Source organism: Takifugu flavidus, chromosome 2 (genome assembly GCF_003711565.1).
Source record: "Takifugu flavidus isolate HTHZ2018 chromosome 2, ASM371156v2, whole genome shotgun sequence".
Lineage (NCBI taxonomy): Eukaryota > Metazoa > Chordata > Actinopteri > Tetraodontiformes > Tetraodontidae > Takifugu > Takifugu flavidus.
In genome coordinates this window covers 2,847,738-2,866,788 of record NC_079521.1, presented here as the reverse complement: position 1 = coordinate 2,866,788, position 19,051 = coordinate 2,847,738, and the positions used below count along the sequence as shown (strand labels likewise).

At 46.0% G+C, this 19,051-nt stretch overlaps 2 protein-coding genes, 1 long non-coding RNA gene and 1 other non-coding gene across 5 annotated transcripts; 1 reads left to right on the top strand and 3 right to left on the bottom strand.

Annotated features, from left to right (window-relative positions):
* Positions 1-101: 101 nt before the first annotated feature.
* Positions 102-9,849, bottom strand: lrp3 (low density lipoprotein receptor-related protein 3). Its single transcript, XM_057017397.1, has 7 exons — positions 9,615-9,849; positions 6,920-7,055; positions 6,476-6,681; positions 5,528-6,144; positions 4,436-4,908; positions 4,211-4,343; positions 102-4,113 (listed from the first exon to the last, which is right to left on the bottom strand). Exons 1-7 carry the CDS (start codon positions 9,688-9,690, stop codon positions 3,301-3,303), a joined length of 2,454 nt encoding a protein of 817 aa, XP_056873377.1. The 5' UTR covers positions 9,691-9,849; the 3' UTR covers positions 102-3,300.
* LOC130516535 (uncharacterized) lies at positions 9,653-11,294 on the top strand. 2 transcript variants are annotated; one of them, XR_008947516.1, is made up of 2 exons: positions 9,653-9,879; positions 10,674-11,294. It is a non-coding gene; the product is annotated as an uncharacterized LOC130516535 (long non-coding RNA). The 2 variants fall into 2 exon arrangements; XR_008947515.1 differs by lacking the exon at positions 10,674-11,294 and adding an exon at positions 10,151-10,229 and having other exon boundaries at positions 9,728-9,879.
* trnat-agu (transfer RNA threonine (anticodon AGU)) lies at positions 10,735-10,808 on the bottom strand. The gene has a single exon. It is a non-coding gene; the product is annotated as a tRNA-Thr (tRNA).
* dnaja2a (DnaJ heat shock protein family (Hsp40) member A2a) lies at positions 10,998-17,284 on the bottom strand. The gene is made up of 9 exons (XM_057017499.1): positions 17,051-17,284; positions 15,919-15,978; positions 14,141-14,370; positions 13,538-13,618; positions 13,310-13,443; positions 13,020-13,216; positions 12,504-12,648; positions 12,148-12,275; positions 10,998-12,066 (listed from the first exon to the last, which is right to left on the bottom strand). Exons 1-9 carry the CDS (start codon positions 17,126-17,128, stop codon positions 11,881-11,883), a joined length of 1,239 nt encoding a protein of 412 aa, XP_056873479.1. The 5' UTR covers positions 17,129-17,284; the 3' UTR covers positions 10,998-11,880.
* Positions 17,285-19,051: the final 1,767 nt, after the last annotated feature.

Sequence of the window (19,051 nt, the reverse complement as noted above, 5' to 3'; positions counted from 1 at the left end):
TGGGATGTTTTTACATAAACAGGTTTAAAAAAAGTGGTCTTGAGAAGTAAAAACACATATTTACTACAGTAAAAACAGCAGCTTTGTTGTGTGTGTGTGTGTGAGGTTTTTCTTTATTTTTTTTTAATGAAGCACTCTTCATGATTTCATGGATACAAATACAAGTTGGCATGAATCAAAACACAACACATGTTGACTTCACATGAGGAAACGCTTCAGTTTGAAAGCTAAATAAGAGTGTTGGTGTTTCCCAACAGCCTTTGTCCAGCCAGTGTGTTTGTCTGCATCAACCTGGATCTACTTTGGTTTCAGGCCACCAAAATAAACTGAAATAGGAAGGCTGCCACGCACAGACAAACGCACTGGAACAAATCTTGTGGAAAACACTCCATCTTTTCTTATAATAATCCCAGAGATTCCCGACAACTGCGACTCCGTTGTCAAATGTCGGCGTCACACAATAAAGTTCAAACAGACAAATTAAATCTTTGAAAGCATCGATGGAACTATCAGAAATTAACAAGAGCAAAGATCAGTAAGGCTTTTTAAAACCAGAAAGGACACCATACATTCTGTCGACGGTATCAAACTGGCATGAAATACAAACGAAAATGTGAATATGATGTTGTCGTCGTCTCTACTGGCACATAGCACACAGCAGCCTGCAAGGAGAAAGCACACAACATGGCACAGACAGGAAAAAAGCTGAAGATTTCCCACCACAGAAACTTTACAGTGCAGATAAAAATCCACCAGCATTTGGCTCCAGTTCGTCTTCCTTCCAGCACTCATCTCTTTTCTGTTCCCGCAGCAAGAGGCAAAAAAAAAAAAAGCAGGATACATTCGTCAGAAATCCGTCAGACTGGGGAAAATGCCCGTTCTTCCCAACGCAGAGACAGATGGAAGGAAAGGTCTATCAAACGCAGCTCTCCACCGAGCAGTGAAAAATAGAAATCTGTGATAGAAAAGTTCAGCGCGGTTCAGGCAGCAGCAAAAAGCCATCACAGCTCCACGCAGGCTCATTCAAATGAGGGGAGGCTTCTTTTCTGGAAGGATTTGGCAACAAGCAGGGCAGAAGGCAACAAACGGACCTGGTGGGCTTGTTGAAACATGACTTTGAACAAATTATAATCACAGGAGTGGAGAATTAATCGGAAACAAGACAGGAGCAGTTTTTTAACTGCTGCCCAGCATTAGAACAACACTGGACACACAGTTGTGTTCAGAATAATAGCAGTCCCACATGACTAACCAGATCTATCACTGATTTGGGTAGAAATTGTTTTTCTACACACCCAACCTTCATGAAATGTTTTCTCCTCAGTCTGTGTAATTGAATAAATCATTTAGAGGGGTGATTCATGGTAACAACAGCGCGGATTTCAACTACAGACCTCATTCCTTCTGAGAAAACAGAAGCAGGATGAAGCCAGCCCAGGTTTCTCTTGCAGTTCTCTCTGAAAACCAGTTTGAAATACTCAAAATACTCGAAGAGTTTCTGGCCTGGAAAACCCTGTTTACAGGTGCCAGAGGTTGGTTGACAGGTATGAAGCAGCCCTCAGAAACAGTGAATATACAACATGTGAGTTTAGTGATCCGCAGCAATGGCAAATCCTATAAAAATGAGTAAATACAGATGATGTTATCGTTTTTAAACAGCCCAGTAATTATTTTCTTTCTACTGATTTAGAATATGATATGTAGTGTTTCCAGTGCATGGACATAAAAACTTGTTACAAGGATTCTGAGATTTACTCGGGTTTCCAAACGCTACAATAGTTCTGAACACAACCGGTGGTGATGTTTGGTCCAATTCCACTGGGGAAATGCTCTGGTGACCTTTAACTCATTTTCTCTCTGGCATTTCTTACTGTCGCAGCTCCCAACAAGCAGCTTCAACCCTTCAGACTGACTTTTCCGCAGCTTTGATCACAAGAGGGAGGAGCTGGACTCAGCCAGGACTGGAGTGATTCACCTCCTTCAGGAGAAGATTATTACTACAGTCACCAGAGCAAACTAAGGACTTCATCCTCTTTCTCTTCCATAGAACCTTCAATGTGTTTCAAGTTGTGACTAAACTGTTTCCCTTAGGTCAGCATTACATTAACATCATGGAGCTGTGGTGGTATAAAATGCTTCTACATCCTCTGAATTATTAACCTTTAGATGGCACCAGGAGGAGCCGTCTCTCCACATTTCCAAGCTTTTGTGCTAATGAAAGCTGACTGCCTGCAGCCATCCCTGTTCTGGACAGAACTAACAGTGATTTTGATGTTCACACTGCTGCATCACAAAGCAAATAAGCAGAAATCTGATTGCTCACAACATCCACGTGTAAAAACGGGTGGAAATAAATTAAAACAGCATGTAATCCGTTGAAAGATCCTGAAATGGCAGCTGTCTTACGCCGCGTTCCTCATTTCCTGAGACGCCGTAACCTGTTTGCAGGTGTCTCTCAGAGACACCAGCAGAGTCCCAAACCTTCTGCTTCACAACATCTGTTAGAAAAACTCCAACAACAGCAGCAGAAGCCAAAAAAAGGAAATGCTAGATGTTCCAGTCGCACTTTTAGGGACCACAGAGATGTCTGTGGGTCTCTTTTAAAAGCCCTGGGTGCTCAAGGGGGCCAAATGTACAAGATTAGATACAACTTTTCACTATTTTACCAAGATATTTTTTCATGTATATTGGAGATTTAATGAGTGAGAAATTAGTTTAGAGTATATTTTGAGGCACTGCAGGGTTAATTCATGATTCAGTTTGGCAGGAATGACAATTAAACTTCATTTGTTCTTCTTTTGAAGAGTTTTATCATCTCCTCTCTCATGCACAGGATGGGTGCACAACAATATACATCATCAGGCTTTGAAGGCTAAAGAGCGGTGCAAAATTGGCTCCATGAAAGGAGTTTAAGGTGTTCAAAACCCACTGCCTGTGTAGAATTTGTACTGGGTTAATCGGGGGTAAAAATCACAGCACACCTCTGCAGCATCAGCCTATCCTGAGATGAACGGTCCCCGTAAGCAGCGCTGCCAAGGCTCCATGTTCAGAATTCTGAGCTTTTCAATAGAGAGAAAAATACACATTTGATATTATTTGCTTCAGGATGCAAGTTAAGCTAAGGGCAAAGTCTGTGAGGATTCTCACTAATGGTCATTCTGTGAGAGTCACAGGAGGGGCGACTGCACGCGCCCGAAGTTCTGGCCAAGCCGAACCAAAGGCCAAAGGTTCCCGTTTTACCTCTCGGTCCACACCATCACAGAGGTGTGATACTGGAGCAGATTTGGCAGCCAACAGGTCTCAACACGGCGTGATCTCTCGCTCCGAATCTCCTCCCTCATCGTTTAAGGTCCTGTTGAAGCGGCACAATCTGCTTTTGCTCCTCCTCTTCCTCCTCTTCTCATCCCTGCCTCTTGTTTCCCTGCATGGCATTTCCACAGCAACGTGGTGGTTGTTGTCCTCCTCTTTCACAGAAGAAGTTGGTTCAGGTGAGGAAGTCACCTCTTGGCCCTGTGAGTGACAACTGCTTGTAGATGTCTGGGGTTGGGGGGACAGGGGGGATAATGACCCCAGAGAGGAGTAATGTTTCAAAGAAACTCCCTTCAGATTGACAGCCAGCTCCAGAGCCAGTTTCCGTGAGGTCCGGGTACGGCACATGGGGAGATGAGCTTCTTGAGAAGTGGGAGAGGGTCCGTTGAGGGCTGTGGGGGCTCTCTGGAGAGGACTTTGAGGCTCAGACTGTAAAGCTTGGCCATAGACCCTTCTGATGGGTGACAGTTCTATCTCTGACCCTGAGGATGGAAGAGGGGCGGAGCTCTCGGGTGAGTGGGGCTGCAGATCCATCGTGCCTAAGCAGACGGGAAGAGCCCCTGCATCGCTCTCATCCACCGGCCCGCCTCCCGAGCAAGGACTGGACTGGTGCCTTTGTGCGCCCACGCTGTGAAGCCCCAGTGTGACCTGCGTGGACCCGGCAGGATCGAGAAGCATTCGCCTTCCGTTGTGGAAGACGCGCGACCACAGATGCCTGTGAGAGGACAAAGGGTTGCCGCGTCGTGTTGAGTGTCGTCTGATCTGCCGGTGCATCGCCAGCCGCAAATTTTGCAGCACGGAGGCCTAATAAGGGGGGGGGGACGTCGCATTAATACACCCCGTCCAAAAATAATAACACTGCATTGGCTGGACACACACTTTAATGCTCTGGATGACGTACCTGGGTGGCGTTGTAGGCTGGAAAATCATCCACAGGTGGGATGAGACCCTGGGCGATTAACTGACTATAAGAGGGCGGAGCTTCCCTTTGAACAAACTCAGCCTCCATACGGGTCATCTGGGTCTCAAAAGCCCTGCGAGACACAAAGAAGAACCCCATTGAGACACAAAGACGCCAGCTGAACACGGTTACACGCCGATGCGGAAAGGCAGAAATGTCTTCCACCTGTACTCTCTGCTCCTGAGCGAGTGTAGCTTGAGGGCGCATCCGAGTGCGATGACCAGCAGCAGGCTGCACACCAGGCTGCCGATCAGAGCCGCCGTGATCACCTTCCGGGGCATGGCTGCCAGGCAGTCCCTCTCGTCGCTCCCGTCCAAGCAGTCCTCTTGGCCGTCGCACTGCCACGTTTCGAAAATGCAAAGGTTGGTTCCGCAGTGGAAGTTTCCGGGCTGGCACTCGTAGCAGTTCTTCTCATCCGACCCGTTCGGGCACTGCTTCTGGTTATTGCAGCGCTCTGAGGCTGGGTAGCAGGCCAAAGTGTCCAGGTCGCAAGGAAACTCCCCGGCCTTGCATACCGGGCAGCCCTCCTCATCGCGGCCTGTTGGACAGTGCCAGTAGCCATCGCAGCGTTGGTGCTCAAAGAAGCACCCCTGGTCGTCTCCACAAGGGCGCTCGCCAGGAAAACAGTAACCTTTGACCTGCAAAGACACAGTACCAACATGAGACGTGACAAATCTGATCCAAAAGGAGAAAACTGACACAGTCTTGACCAGGCATGGGCAAACTAAGGCCCGGGGGCCACACGCGGCCCGTTAAACGTTTTAATCCGGCCCGCCAAACTTGAAAAATTAAATGAATAAACCTTGTTAGTGTTAAATTTTCACTGCAATTCTGGTGTTTTCCCACTAGAAAAAAGACAGTCAGGAGGAGAGTGATGGTGATATCCTGAAGGATAACAGAACTTTCAGTGCTTTAAAATAGAAATGGTTATTAATTTTTTTTTAAAAGGCACATTTTATTCATTTGATTTTAAGTGTTTTAAGACTCATTCCAAAGTCAGATATTTTGTTGTAATGCTTCTCTTCATTTTCATTTGAAATTAAAGCACATGTTTTCTCCATATCCCAAGATGTGTATTTTTTCTCCAATGAGGTGAGGTTACCAAAGCACTCCATCCATCCATCTGCTCCTGGTCCGGCCCCTTTGTCAAATGTTAGAACCTATTGTGGCCCACGAATCAAAATGTTTGCCCACCCCTGGTCTTGACAGACTGGAATAAAAAGGCTTCGCGTGAAGTGTGGCGGCTGACTGCACTACCTGGTAGGTAGCGTTGAAGCCGTGGCCGGTGCTGCGAGGCTGAGCCAGGTACAGGACGCTCATCTGTCCGCGGCTTGACTCCAGCATCGCCGGCCTCTTGTTGTTATGATGCGACAACACCTGTAAGAGGTGCTCCGCTCGCTGCACCAGGCCGTCGTAGACATGCAGCGAGTCCCCCGGCCCCAGCTGCAGGTCCACCTGCAACACAATGGGCTTGGGGTCCTGGGTGTCCAGCGACCAGGTACATCTCAGCTCAGCCGCGGCGCTCCTGGCAGGCCGGAAAAAGTCCGGGGAAGCAAAGGAGCCGTAGAAATTCCCCAGGTGTTTGCCACAGGTGTTGCCGGGGCAGCCCAGCTCGTCGCTACCGTCCGGACAGTCTCTGGCTCCGTTGCAAAGAAGGCTGGCGGGCAGACAGCGAGTCGAATGGGCCTGCGTGCACGTGAGGTAGCCCAGGGGGCAGAGGCCAGGCAGGGCTTCGGTGGGAGGGGGGGAGCAGCTGTGTTCGTCCGTGGCGTCGCCACATTCGTCCTGACCGTTGCACTTCCAAGAGCGAGGAAGGCACTTCCCATTCCCACACAGGAACTCATCCGACTGACAGCTGCTCTGGCCCAGGCGACCTGTCGAGGAAAGGAAGTGACAGCCTGAAGAGCAGAGCTGGCAGGAGACAGAGGTTCAGACTTGGAGTCAACTACATTATTCTAGACTCGATGTCAAAACGTAACAGACAATAGTGGGTTTTTTTAAACAGAACTTGCACACAGAGACGCGTGAACTTGTACAGGAAATCTGTCAATTTGAATTTTAATCTCAGGGAAATTCACCATTCCTGCCATTAGAGAATGGACGGCTAAAAGTTCAAAACCCACGACAAAATTCCAAATCGCTTTGGAGTTAAAATGAAGATTGGGCGTTCAGAATATTCCAAAGAAGCTTCATCTCCCAGCTCACCTCTGATGTAGGAGAGACGGAAGCCCTGCGCCTGCCCCGAGCTGTTAGTCAGAGAGTGGAAATACAGCCACACACGCCCCCTGGTGGAGATGAAGGGTGGCGGCAGCACAGAGCCACACAGCCTGGACTCCAGGTTCCATGTGGAAGTCAGCAGGAGCCAGTCTCCTTTACAACCGTTCGAGTCTGCCAGGTCAAAATACTGGAAGCTGGACAGGAACACACACTTGTATCAATCAGCAGCAGTAGTGTGTACGCGTGTGTGTGCATGTACATGTATGTATGTTTGTGCACATGTGGGTGAGAGAAATGCATGTGTTTGTGTGAGAGAGCATGTATTTGTGTGTTTGCCCGCATGTGTGTGCATGCACATGTTTGTTTGTGTGTGCATGTGTGTGGATCTGCGTATGCATGTGTGTGTTTGCATTTTTGTGTGTGTGTTATTACCTGAGTGTAATAACCTCCCCCTGCCCTCCCTGGATATGCCAGCTACAGTTGACTCCAGCAGGGTAGTTTGAAGGCCACGAAGGACTGTAGATCACACCTCTTCTCTCCGTGTGCAAGTCCACTCGCTCACTGCAGCCTGCTCACACACACACACACACACACACACACACACACACACATATCAGACCCAGATCTGCTCTGACATTGTATTATTCTGTCCTCACTACAATCATCAGAACACACGTGTGGCTCCCCCTCTCAGACCGAGTTGAACCTTTCCTCTCTGATCGGTGCAACCAGTTAAAACGAGGTGTTGCTGGTTAAGCAGCCAACCGCCAACAGCGGTCCTCCTGGCAGCCACGGCAACAACAACATGTCTGCAGCTGTCCTGGCTCTCCTCCTGGGAGCAACGGTGTGCAGAGGAGCATGCAGAGCTCCCAGAAGGTAACGAATCCCATTGTTGCCTCAGCCCAAAGATGTTGTGTTTCCAATCCTGGTATCACACATCAGGGAGCAGAGAGGTGTCCTAACCTGCTGCTGAACTGCACCAGGATGTGGTGAGATAAGACAGATCCTCCCCTCCCCCCCCCCCCCAAGACAGGCCAGCATTGTCTTCTACTAGATGCTATCTAAAGGACATCAGCTTCAGCAGGGTCTTTAAAGTCTGGTTCCTACAGTAAGAACACAACCCTGGTGTTTACGTGTATTGCTGCTGCTACACAAACATACAAACAAGCACACTAACACAATAATGCAACTCCTGATGGATGGTTTACACTGTTAAAGACTACTTTAGTGATAAATGTCCCGAATAAATGTATCAACTGGGTGATAAACGTTCGATTCCATGTTGCGGATTTGCTTTATTGAAGCGAGGAAACACAGACACGACACTGACAAAGCCCAGTGGTCACGATCTGGAATGAAACACACCTGTATGAAATAGTGAATTAGACACACACACACACACCTGACACACACATCCCAAGATGTCTGCTGGAAGGTACAATTTTATCTGAAGAGTTTAGCAGCGCTGCAGCATCAATACCTGTTAAAACAGCAAAACTGAGAAAACAGTGAGACACATCTGAACAGTGAGACACATCTGAACAGTGAGACACGTCTGAACAGTGAGACACGTTTGAACAGTGAGACACGTCTGAACAGCGAGACACGTCTGAACAGCGAGACACGCCTAAACAGCGAGACACGTATGAACAGCGAGACACGTCTGAACAGCGAGACACGTCTGAACAGTGAGACACGTCTGAACAGCGAGACACACCTGAACAGTGAGACAGTCTGAACAGCGAGACACGTCTGAACAGCGAGACACGCCTGAACAGCGAGACACGTCTGAACAGTGAGACACGTCTGAACAGCGAGACACGTCTGAACAGTGAGACAGGTCTAAACAGCGAGACACGTCTGAACAGTGAGACACGCCTGAACAGTGAGACACGTCTGAACAGTGAGACACGTTTGAACAGGGAGACAAGTCTGAACCGTGAGACACGCCTGAACAGTGAGACACGTCTGAACAGTGAGACTGAGCTTAATCCGAACCCAATTCTGACCTTAAAACCACGTCTCAACTATCAGACTCTCTGTAGTTGTGAGGACCAAACATGTCCCAAACATGTCCTCACTTGGCAGGTGAAATCATATTCGCAGTCTAGCACGTACAAAAACACACAAGCACACACACACACATCCACGAGTGTGATGCCCATTCGGACTGTCGGCTCAGATGCCCAAATCTGCTGCATGTTTCTTTTGATTTGCTCATTTTTATACATTGGGGAGGAAACACTTAGTTCAGGTGTCTTTAGTATCTTTCCATTCAACTCAACTGGAATTTAATTCTATGTACATTAAAGTTTGACCAAGAGGAATAAGATAATCACATATTTTACTGATGATCGTGTAGATTACACCCGCCACCATCTAAAGTAATTGTTAACTGTCACTTATTGCTGTTACACTACATTACCCATAATCCTAGAGTGCCACACTGACAGAATGATAGAACTGGGGGCTCTTTATTCTTTTCTGTTATGTCGTTTCACAAATTTAGAACCTGTACACAGTAAATCCAATGATTCAACAGAACTCGTTAATTTCCACTGGTGATGCTGGGAGAGTAAACGGGGGGGGGGGGGGGGGGGCGAGGTTTGGAGCCCGGATTCCTAAACAAAAACAACTTTACTGACAGACAGAAAAAAGGCGTCCAAACTTGTTGGTTCCACGCAGACACGCACTCGTGGAAAAATCTGCACTCTGGCTGCTTCCGATGCCACTTGGGGGCCGATGGGGGGAGGGGTGGAGAGGGGAGGGGGTTGACTGACTGCAGAGAAGCAGTGATGTAATGCTGATAACAGCATCACGTTTGGTAAAGAGCATCCATGTTTTCAGACAAACGCTGATCACTTTCCCACCACAGATCGATACGACCGCGGGTCAATACCCCCCCCCCCCCCACCCTCTTCCCCCTCCCACCCGATTCGACGGGCTGATGTCATTAATTAGGGCACATTGTCAGGGTGACACAGAGGCAGCACAACAACACCTCGACCTGCGCGGGTGGGAACGTGTCCCGCGGCTGTCTGCTCTGACCGGGATTTCTGCCGCAAAGGGGTCAAACGTGTGCATGTGTGCGGAGCTCCAGCAGTGCGGATGCATTGTTGTGTCTCACCTGAACAGAGCACATCGGCGCCGAGCCACAGCAGTCCGAGCAGCAGCAGCACCACCACCGCCACCGTCCGTCCCATGGTCCACCGGGGACTCCTGCTACGATGTCGGACGCGGCCTGAACCAAAGCGGCCACCTCCAGCATCTGCTTTCAGCGGGGACACACCGCGATCACAGCCGAGGGATCCGTGTTGTGGACAGGCATTGTGTTCTGAGCAGAAGCAGAGGAAAGAGCGTCAAGCTGGCTGGAATTTGTCGATGCATTTCCGGTCAGTGTCTCTGTCGCTTTTTAATTATATTTTTTTTAAATTCCGCATAATTAAAGCTATGATTGACCGACGAAAACGAATTCCAAGCCTTTTTAAGGCTATGTTTAAAAAGTATGCATTTTTTGTCTATTTTTTATTTGACAGTGATTATAAAAAAAAACGTTTTTTTGTTGTTTTTTTTAAAGCACATATAAACAGTGAAGTATATTTAGGTGCACGCTAAATTGATCAAATGCATCCTAATAATTTTGTCCACCATTGACTTTAACAGATGATTGGATACATTTTTCATCAAAGTCACCATGAGGAATAAGAATGGATTCAAATGTCATTAAAATAAATAGAAAGCACTTATTTGTGTACTGTAATTGCGTCAGTGGGTTGAATTAATTTCGTAAATATTGTTTTAAACACACGTCAATGTGATATGATGAATAAGCTTTTATTATGAAGACGTGCGTTTGTAATTTCCGCTTACTTTCAAGCGGTCAAAATTGGTTCTATTACTCCTGTAAAATTATTGTTTTACTTATGGAAGTTGTTGCCGGAGATGTTCAAACATCGCTGTGATGCTCTGACTATCCTATGTTTTAATTTTTGGAATTTGTGTGAGGGGCCTTTCGTGAATATTAATGAGCATTAGATTTTATCATAGTATTCTACCGCCACTGTGTGGCCAACGTTTAGTATTGAGTCAGCTATTATGTGCGCTTATTTTTGTACACACCTGGGGCATATACAGTATGTGTATTTTTGTTTCTATTTATCGTGTGTGTGATTGTGTTTGTTTTCAGACCCAAACAACTAGTAAAAAGAAAACTAGCTGAAGCGGGAAATAAAGGGACCTTATACCGAAGGCACCGCTGGGATTCGAACCCAGGATCTCCTGTTTACTAGACAGGCGCTTTAACCAACTAAGCCACGGCGCCATTGATGCAAGAAAACCCGAAAATAACTGGTTAAAATGACAACAAAACTAACTTGACGTAAACAATTACATTATTTGTGAGACGATTGTTTGGATCGGGCAACTGCTGACATAAGATATTCCTGCTGTGAAACCAACACGGATGATAAGGCAGATGTGTTTTTTTAAAAAAAAAACCCACAGCAAAAAAGCCTTTTAAAGGATATTTAGCGATTTATTTGTCATTATAGACATTCTTAGGAAGTCTGCTGCTCTGATGTTTGAGGTGCAGGAACCAAAGCTTATTTTTACATGCACGTGGCCTTAGCACATAGACTATACATTTGTCATTTCACGAATTTGTCAAAAAAGAAAAAAAACAAAACAAATTACACAGCTTTAAATACAGCAGCTGATGAAGCTTACCAATAACCAGTTCAATGATATACACAAACCAATTTTTGGCTTTCATTAAAATATAAAGAGTAAAAAAAAAAAAAGAAAAAAAGAGAGAGAGACATAAAATCCAAACATTTCCTACAAATGGTGCAGAGAAGACGAATCATGAAAGTCCAGACCTGCACACCACATTGTCCTGCTGCTTTGTTTGCACCTTGGTTAGTTCTTAAATTATTGAAAACACTAGGAAAGAAAATGGAAGTCACACATTTTCGTCGGTTCATCTGGAGTTCACATTAGCAAATAACAAATTTAAACAGGAGGGAGACGAGAAGGGATAAAGCTTCAAGTTGGACTTTAGAACTGGCCCGCCATGGCCTCCAGAACACTCCTCTGCTGCTTGATTTCACCGGGGCGACCTTATTGATACATTTTACGTAAAGTCTACCTGAAGCTGCTGAAAGTGTCTAAATCAATTTTAAGTGCAGTGCAAAACCTTGCATCTGGCTGTCCCCGTGCGAGTTTCTCAGACAAAGATCGAGTTCTCCCCATCGTTTCAATGTGTTTCACTGCATCTGTGTCGGAGGAACTGCCCAACGCCTTCAGACTGACCTAAATCTTTTCTCTTTTTTTTTTTAACCCCAACTTTTATCTTCTCCCCAAGCAGAACCTAATGATGCTGACAAGTTGTTACACTACTGGTGGGCGCACTGCACCCCCGGCCCGTGGTGGCCGCCCTCGTCGTCAGAGCTGTCGTTGTAGGCCTCTCTGCGTTTACTTGATGAGCTCTGGCTTGCGTCGAAATCCTGCAGATCGACCTCTTCCGTGTCTGCGGTGATGATGGGTGGTTCTGATCGTGAGGGCAACATGTCCTCCAGCTCCTGCGTGGGGGAAATGAATCAGATTCACCATGAAGAGGAACCACTGTTTGCAATGCTTAGAAAACAACGTGTCCCACATACCACAAGTTTCTCAGGGCTGATCCAGTTGTTCTGAGGGAACTGGACATCGAACTTGACGTAAAGATCTCCCTTGTCGAAGGGGTTTCTGTACTGTGGCATCCCCTCTCCTCGCACCATCCTGACTGAGCCTGGGGGCAGGAAAAACACTCAGTGGACTCAGACTTTCTCCAGCTTGGATTTGATTCATGGGGCAGAATTTAATCACATTAATGCTTTGCAGGACTCTCCTTTTAAAAGACCCTTCAACTTATCCCAGATCACATCTGGACAAAGGTAAGTTACTGGGTCTCGGGAGGACAGTACACAGTTCTTCCAAACATGTTGACAATAGTTGAGGAGAGCGAATTAGAGCTGACCTGGTTCGATGACTTTGCCAGCAGGGTACTTGACAACAATTTGTCTCCCATCCAAGTGTTTGATCAGAAACTGGCAGCCACACAGCGCTTCCACCAGCCCGATCTTGTGGTTTATGAACAGATCATTTCCATCTCGCTTGAAGGTCTGAAATTGAGAAAAATCACAGTTACAATGGGTGTTTTACCATTTATGAAGGCTGAATGCCCCTAATTCTGTTGATTAAGGTCACAACTGTGAGGACTGTAAGTAGCCTAATCTGAAAATGGGTTTATTGCTCCCGAGGCAGTGGATGGCTGACACACAAGGTGTGGGCGCGCCCCCTGCTGGGTACGTTATGAACTGTAATTATGATTGCTGATGGAAATGAAATGACTTAAATTTCTACTCCGAAGAAGCAGCTGTCTGTTGATTGGAGGGGTTGGGATTTTCCTCATTTGACCGTTTCATACAATCTTGGCCGTAGAAACTTGGTTCTGAATTTGGTTGTTTGGTGGTTTGTGAAAAGGCCGACCTACCTCGTGATCTTTCTCTTGCAGGACGAGGACTATATCTCCGGGCTCCACGCCGGGCGCCTGGTCAGCTTCGCCACCGAAGGTTATTTTTTGCCCGTGCTTCATTCCTTTGTCCACGTGCACCTCCAGAATCTTCACTTCCTTCACAACTTTCTTGCCTTCACATTTTTTGCAGCGGTCTTTCTCACTGATAACTTCACCTGGAGCGAGTTAAAGGCAGCGCACAAGCGTCAGGGTGACCTCTGCTCCAACGCTTCGCAGGACGGCCGAGTCCCACGTCGCTGGCTACTCACCTTCTCCATTACAATCGGTACACACAGACTGCATCTGTTGGACCATTCCAGGTGCCAGCTGTCTGATCATGACCCGCATGCCACGGCCCCGACACGTTGCACACTTCTGCACGGCCCCCGTCTTCCCTCCCTGCCTGCAGACGCACACAAAGAAACGAGCCGCAGGATTAGAGAACATATACGATCATCGTGAACGCTGGACCAGAAACGCTCATTCGACAAACTCACCCATTACAAGTGCTGCACAGCACGTTCTTGCTAAGCTGGAGCTTAGTCGTTTTTCCGTTGTAGAGGTCCTCCAGAGAAACCCTGGAGAAAGACCAGAACCCTGCTCAACTGGGCCCCTTTCAGGTTCTTATGCGAGGGGAATAAATACCTTCTAATCTGCACAAAGCCACTCAAATTACAGTGTCCTGAATGTTGCCCTGAACCAACCGTTTCAACATCTCAAATCGACCCCTCGGGAACCTTAACAGCAAGTGATAGAAACTGCTCAGAGGGGGGTAAATGTGACCCATAGATCAGCCCCAATGACCCTTTAATCTTAGTTCTGCCTGTTCGGCACAACAGACTATTAATATAGTGTCTGCTGTTCTATTCTCCTCTACCTGGCCGTTCATTAACAGGAAGCCCGCTCTTATGACTTCCTGTTGAAGGTAGTTTTTCCTGCAACCCTGATCAGGGATAAAGCGGTAGAAGATGGATGGTAAAACTTTGGCCTGACATTTTACAGACCGCTTCAGGGCCTTGTTGGGGTTGAAATGATGGGATGTTGAAAGGGATCTAGAGTTAGAGTGTGTATGCAAAAAAGGCTGAAGGATGAGCTCATACTTGAGGGGGTGAACCATGTCTTCGCCTCTCCGTCGACCCCCGTTCCTGGAGCGACTTCCGTGGCCACCCATAAATCCAAAGAGTCCGCCGCCAAAGATGTGGGAAAAGATGTCATCCATTCCAGGGCCGCACCCGCCGCCTTCCCGCAAGCCCTGTTCTCCATATCGGTCGTAAAGTTCCTTCTTTTCGGGGTTGCTCAGCACCTCGTAGGCAAAGCTGATTTCTTTAAACTGTTGAGAGGGAAAAGGGGGAAAAAAAAAAAAAGAGTCTTCATTTCTGCCGTGGATCAAAGTGCATCAGAACTTCTGCAACAAGTTTAGAGAAAATTTACGATACAAATGTTACTGGTGTATCGGTGTGTTTCCACTGGGGACAGGAAGGTTCTACCTCCTTATACCTGAACCGTTCCCCCCACATGTAGGAGGTGGAGACTACGAGCGAGAGGGGAAGCGGTTCTGCCCAACATCGTGCTCCAGGTTTAGCCAAGCGGCACTCAGCAAAGCTCAAGCCCCACCCAGACGTTTTTCAGGGCCAATCTAATGACCTACCCCCACAGCGGGGACTCAGTTAGGCCCCCTAAAAGTTCCTGTAAATGGCAAAAGTTCCTGCAGTGACGTGGACGAACGACCCGAGCCCTGGAAAACTACCCCAAAGCTCCTGCGGTGGCCTTAGGTTGCTGAAGAAATGTTTCCCAAATTTTAAAAAGCACGACAGACAGAACACGAACAAACACACACACCCCGCCCCCGTATGAAAGGTCACGAGGAAATTCATTATTGTGGACAGCCTCTGGTCTTGTTCTTCCTCATTTGATTGAGGATGATTCCAAATTCATTCTCAGAGGGTCACACTGATCATCCTTCCAGGATTGAGCTCTCAACCATCCAACGATGTCATCAGTAAAGCCTTTGTATTTATATTTCTGTTGATATGCAATGTGTGAATCAAGAGTTCCCTTTAAGTTTGAACCATTAAACGTCTCACAGAAAACTGCATCCTGTTCAATTATCACGTTTTCTTAAAACTTCTATGAACATACAGTATTTTTTCTAACTAGAAACCATGTTAATTATCAGGAGCAGCGCTCAGGTTGAGCCATGCGTTGGCAAAAATTGCTGAAAACGACAATGAATGCTACCCCAGACGAGACGCGGCTCCGCTGTGGGACTGATGAAAACCCAGTGACTCTTTTCTCAAATTGAATCCTTTTCTGCTTCGACCAACTCTCAAAGTCAGCCTGACAAATCACAGCTGCTAACTGTTTCATTCTCAAAGGTAGGTCATGAGAACACTGAAAGGATTAGGCCCAGTGTTGCTGCTCTCGTTTGTGTTGCGTCAAAGCTTCAGGCAAATATTCATAAGGAGCGTTAACACACCACCCAAAACAAAAATAGCAGGGAGAAAATTTCAACAATTCAGTCAGCTAACCTATAATCTGAGCAGGTTAAAAGCATTGTTTCCAAAGGGGTGGACTATTTAAAACACTTCAGTGGGACGTTTTACTTAGGAATCCATTCAAAGTGCAGAGAAGTAACAGTTATTTTCTATGCGCATCTTCTCTTCCTGCAGCTTTTATCCCAAGGAGCCGTTGTGTCCCTGCGGAGCAGCCCTCTGGAGAGGCAAAAGGAACAATCTGTGGTCTCAGGAGTCACCTCAATGATCATATCAGAACATGACAAAGGCCCGAGGCCCTTATTCTCCCATTATAATCAATAAATACACCCAGAAACAGGGAGCAAGGCCAGCGGTCCCCAACCAGGCGATTACCGACCCCTCACCTTGTCACCAGCATTGGGATTCTTGTCAGGATGGTATTCTTTGGCCAGTTTTCGGTAAGCCTGCGAACACACAAGTGTTTTAATCCTCATTTCACTGCACACAAACCCACATGGTTACACGTATTTACACGTGCTCAAATAGGAAATAACGGCGCCTGCGCGACATTAATACATTTAAAATGGTCTTTGAGTATTTTACCTTAAGGACAAACAAAATAATAATAATCAACACAGTCGAATGTTACATTTATCCGCGACCAAAGCTTCAGGTAAACGCGTATGGCCAAACTAGCATACATGGCTAACAAAAGCCAAAATGGCGTTTTTGATAAAGATACAGTCATTTACGAAAACAGATCTCCCTGTTTGTGAAATGACGTCAACTGAGAACTTTAAAATAGGCTTTGTCACAGCTAAATGCATGATTGTATTCAACCTAATATAGCATTACGACATGTGTGTTGCGACCCAATGTGTACGATTTATCCATCTAGTTCAGGCCAACGTGAACATAGTAAACTTAAAGAACGAAATTGTATATTAGTAATAGCAGAGACTATTATAGTCATTAACTGTAGCTTTGGCATTATCGATGTCGTCGGGCGACCGAGACAGACTCAAAGGAGCCGGAAGTAGATTTTAAATGATATTATATTATATATTGTCGGCTTTTTAAATCATTCTTATCGTTTAGTTACGTCTGTACTCAAGACAGTGAGATAGTCGTCAACAAAAAGCGGTATTTAATTTTATTGATCTTCAATGGTTAATATGATCAACAGCCGGGCCGATGCTACTTTCATTTAGCTAGCATGGCGCTTATCTAACGACATGTTTTCCATCTTTTTTTTTAATCTAACATGAGATTTCTGTACAGTTTAATGATACAACCTAAGTTCAAACTGACTGTATGAACAAATGGGTTGCAAACCGTTTGTCAATAGCCATCCTGTAAACATTGGGGTGATGATGTTACACCATCTTCCAGGCCGGTTAGCTTGCTATCAGACTAGCCTCGTTCAAAGCTAGCATTAGCTAGTGACGCATAGCTAGGTATTTTCACAGGGTTGCGATTCCTGCCAGGTTACATACAACGATATCACCGTCGTCTCGGGCTTCTTCGTGTAATTACCTTTTTTAGTTCGTTTTCAGACACGGATGGAGACACTCCGAGGATGTCGTATAGCTTCGTGTCGACAACATTCGCCATAGTGTTGCTGTGGATGTTGCTTCAGCAGCTACTGGTTGGACAAAGAGAAAGTGCCGGCGGAACTCGCAGCCGTTCATAGACTGTGCGCCTGTCTCGTGCCAGGCCTGCGCACACTCGAGCACCTGCGTCTGCTGCGCAGTGCATGCCGGGAAGACGCGAGTTTCCCCGCCCACCAAAGAATTTAGACGGAAGTCAATCAATGAGCGAATATAATCATATTAACGTAAATAGTCATGTTCAAATATCACAATAATAAATAATTAATTGTTACATAATTAGGAATGCCAGGGAGAAACTGATAGGGTATATTAGCTTCCAGAAAATGGCAGGCAGACGCTTCCAAAAGTTTAATTAACTATGCATTTTCTAATAACTGCATTCCTCATCAGGGCTTTGCCCCAGGACTCTAAACCTTTACTGTTCACCTCCAGTTCATTGCAGGACCATCTACTCATGCACACACATCTTGGGGCATTTTAGACTCTAGCTAAAGTAATAAATGTACACATACTTTGTGTGTGTAAGGAAAAGTCTGTGTTGAAACCTGAAATCAACCCGAGCACCCAAAGCCTTCATGCAGCCGTGCTAACCATTGCAGCTGCATTAACCGGCAGAAAGGCTGACGTTTCCTGCATTGACTGTGGGCCAGCTGCCACTTTAACACCCTATTTTAGCATGTGGCAAATGGTAAATAAATGGCAGGTATTGAAAGTTCTGTCTTCTTCATTTCCAGGTCCTTTTATAGTTTAAATAACTAAAGTCAAAGTGGACATTTTGAAGCATGGGTGTTAAAGTGTTAAATGATGAATATTCCTCAGTAAGGCCTAAAAAGGTCATCTTTGTTTTTTTCTTTATTCATCGTCCATTTGAAGTTTAACATCCCAGTTAAAAATAAAAATAATTAAAAATAAAAATTAAAAATAACATAGCCTTAGTCAGACTGGGTCCCATTTACCATGCTGTGAGATTCACAGGTTCACCTTTCAGGACGCTGTACTTTATCCTCACTTGCTGGATTTTCTTCCCTTAATACTTGGAGGTTACAGCAGTATTATAACCTAATTTATAAGGTTATTGTAGGTACGCTACCTTCATACCTCTGCTTAAAGTTTACTGCTGTCCAGATTACGGATAACCTTAGAACCAACAGTTGGCAGTGGTTTAAGGGAAGGGAAGAAGACCCTCTCCTACTGAGGGTCCTGGAATGACCTGCAAGTCAGGTTTTGGATGGGGTCTTTCATCCCTTTTTCAGGTTTTCAACATTCTCTCTAGATTATTAGTCACCAGCGGCCCCAGTGATACCGGGTGTCGAAGAGGTGTGGGGTGTTTGATGTTTCCCGTCTCGTTTCATTGTGTTTTTTCACATCGATTAACATTTTTGACTGTTTTTTGTTCTGTGTAGGTTTGCTTGTTTTTGTACTCCTGCTCTTCCTGACTGACATCCTTGTAAAAAAAGATTGTTGAACCTCAAAGAATTCTTCTTGGATAAAAAAAAAAGGAATTAAAATGTTAGTCTCTAATACAAAAGTTTCGGTTCCCTTATGTTAAAATTGCCCTTTATTTTGCCAGATTTTGAAAAATGGTCTGGGTAATATCAAAATGTTATCTTTCTTTCTTGGGAAAAGCACACAGTTAAGACTTTCATTCTCCCAACAGGCTCCTTTAGGCTGAACATCCATCTTCCACCTTCGGCTCCTCTATGAGGCCACTTCTGCACTCCCCAGCTGGATGGCAACTACAGTATATCATCACAGTGTGTCCAGGGTCCGTCTCGAAGTGTCCAGCTGGCTCACCCGTGGCGCCTGTGCTGCAGGTTCTTCTCAGATTTGCAATATCTCCATACTATTGTCATTGGGGCTAGCCTAGTTTCCTATGAGGAATCATTTCAGAGGAGTCAAGTCCCCCCAGATTTTCTGATCTATT

Coding starts and splice junctions, on each gene's coding strand:
- lrp3 (XM_057017397.1), bottom strand. CDS start 9,690: ATGGGACGGACGGTGGCGGTGGTGGTGCTGCTGCTGCTCGGACTGCTG. Junction 4,909..5,527: donor GCTTCAACGCTACCTACCAG/GTAGTGCAGTCA, acceptor GTGTCTTTGCAG/GTCAAAGGTTACTGTTTTCC. Junction 4,344..4,435: donor CTCAGGAGCAGAGAGTACAG/GTGGAAGACATT, acceptor TGTGTCTCGCAG/GGCTTTTGAGACCCAGATGA.
- dnaja2a (XM_057017499.1), bottom strand. CDS start 17,128: ATGGCGAATGTTGTCGACACGAAGCTATACGACATCCTCGGAGTGTCT. Junction 13,619..14,140: donor GACATGGTTCACCCCCTCAA/GTATGAGCTCAT, acceptor GTCTTTCTCCAG/GGTTTCTCTGGAGGACCTCT. Junction 13,444..13,537: donor CTGTGCAGCACTTGTAATGG/GTGAGTTTGTCG, acceptor GTGCGTCTGCAG/GCAGGGAGGGAAGACGGGGG.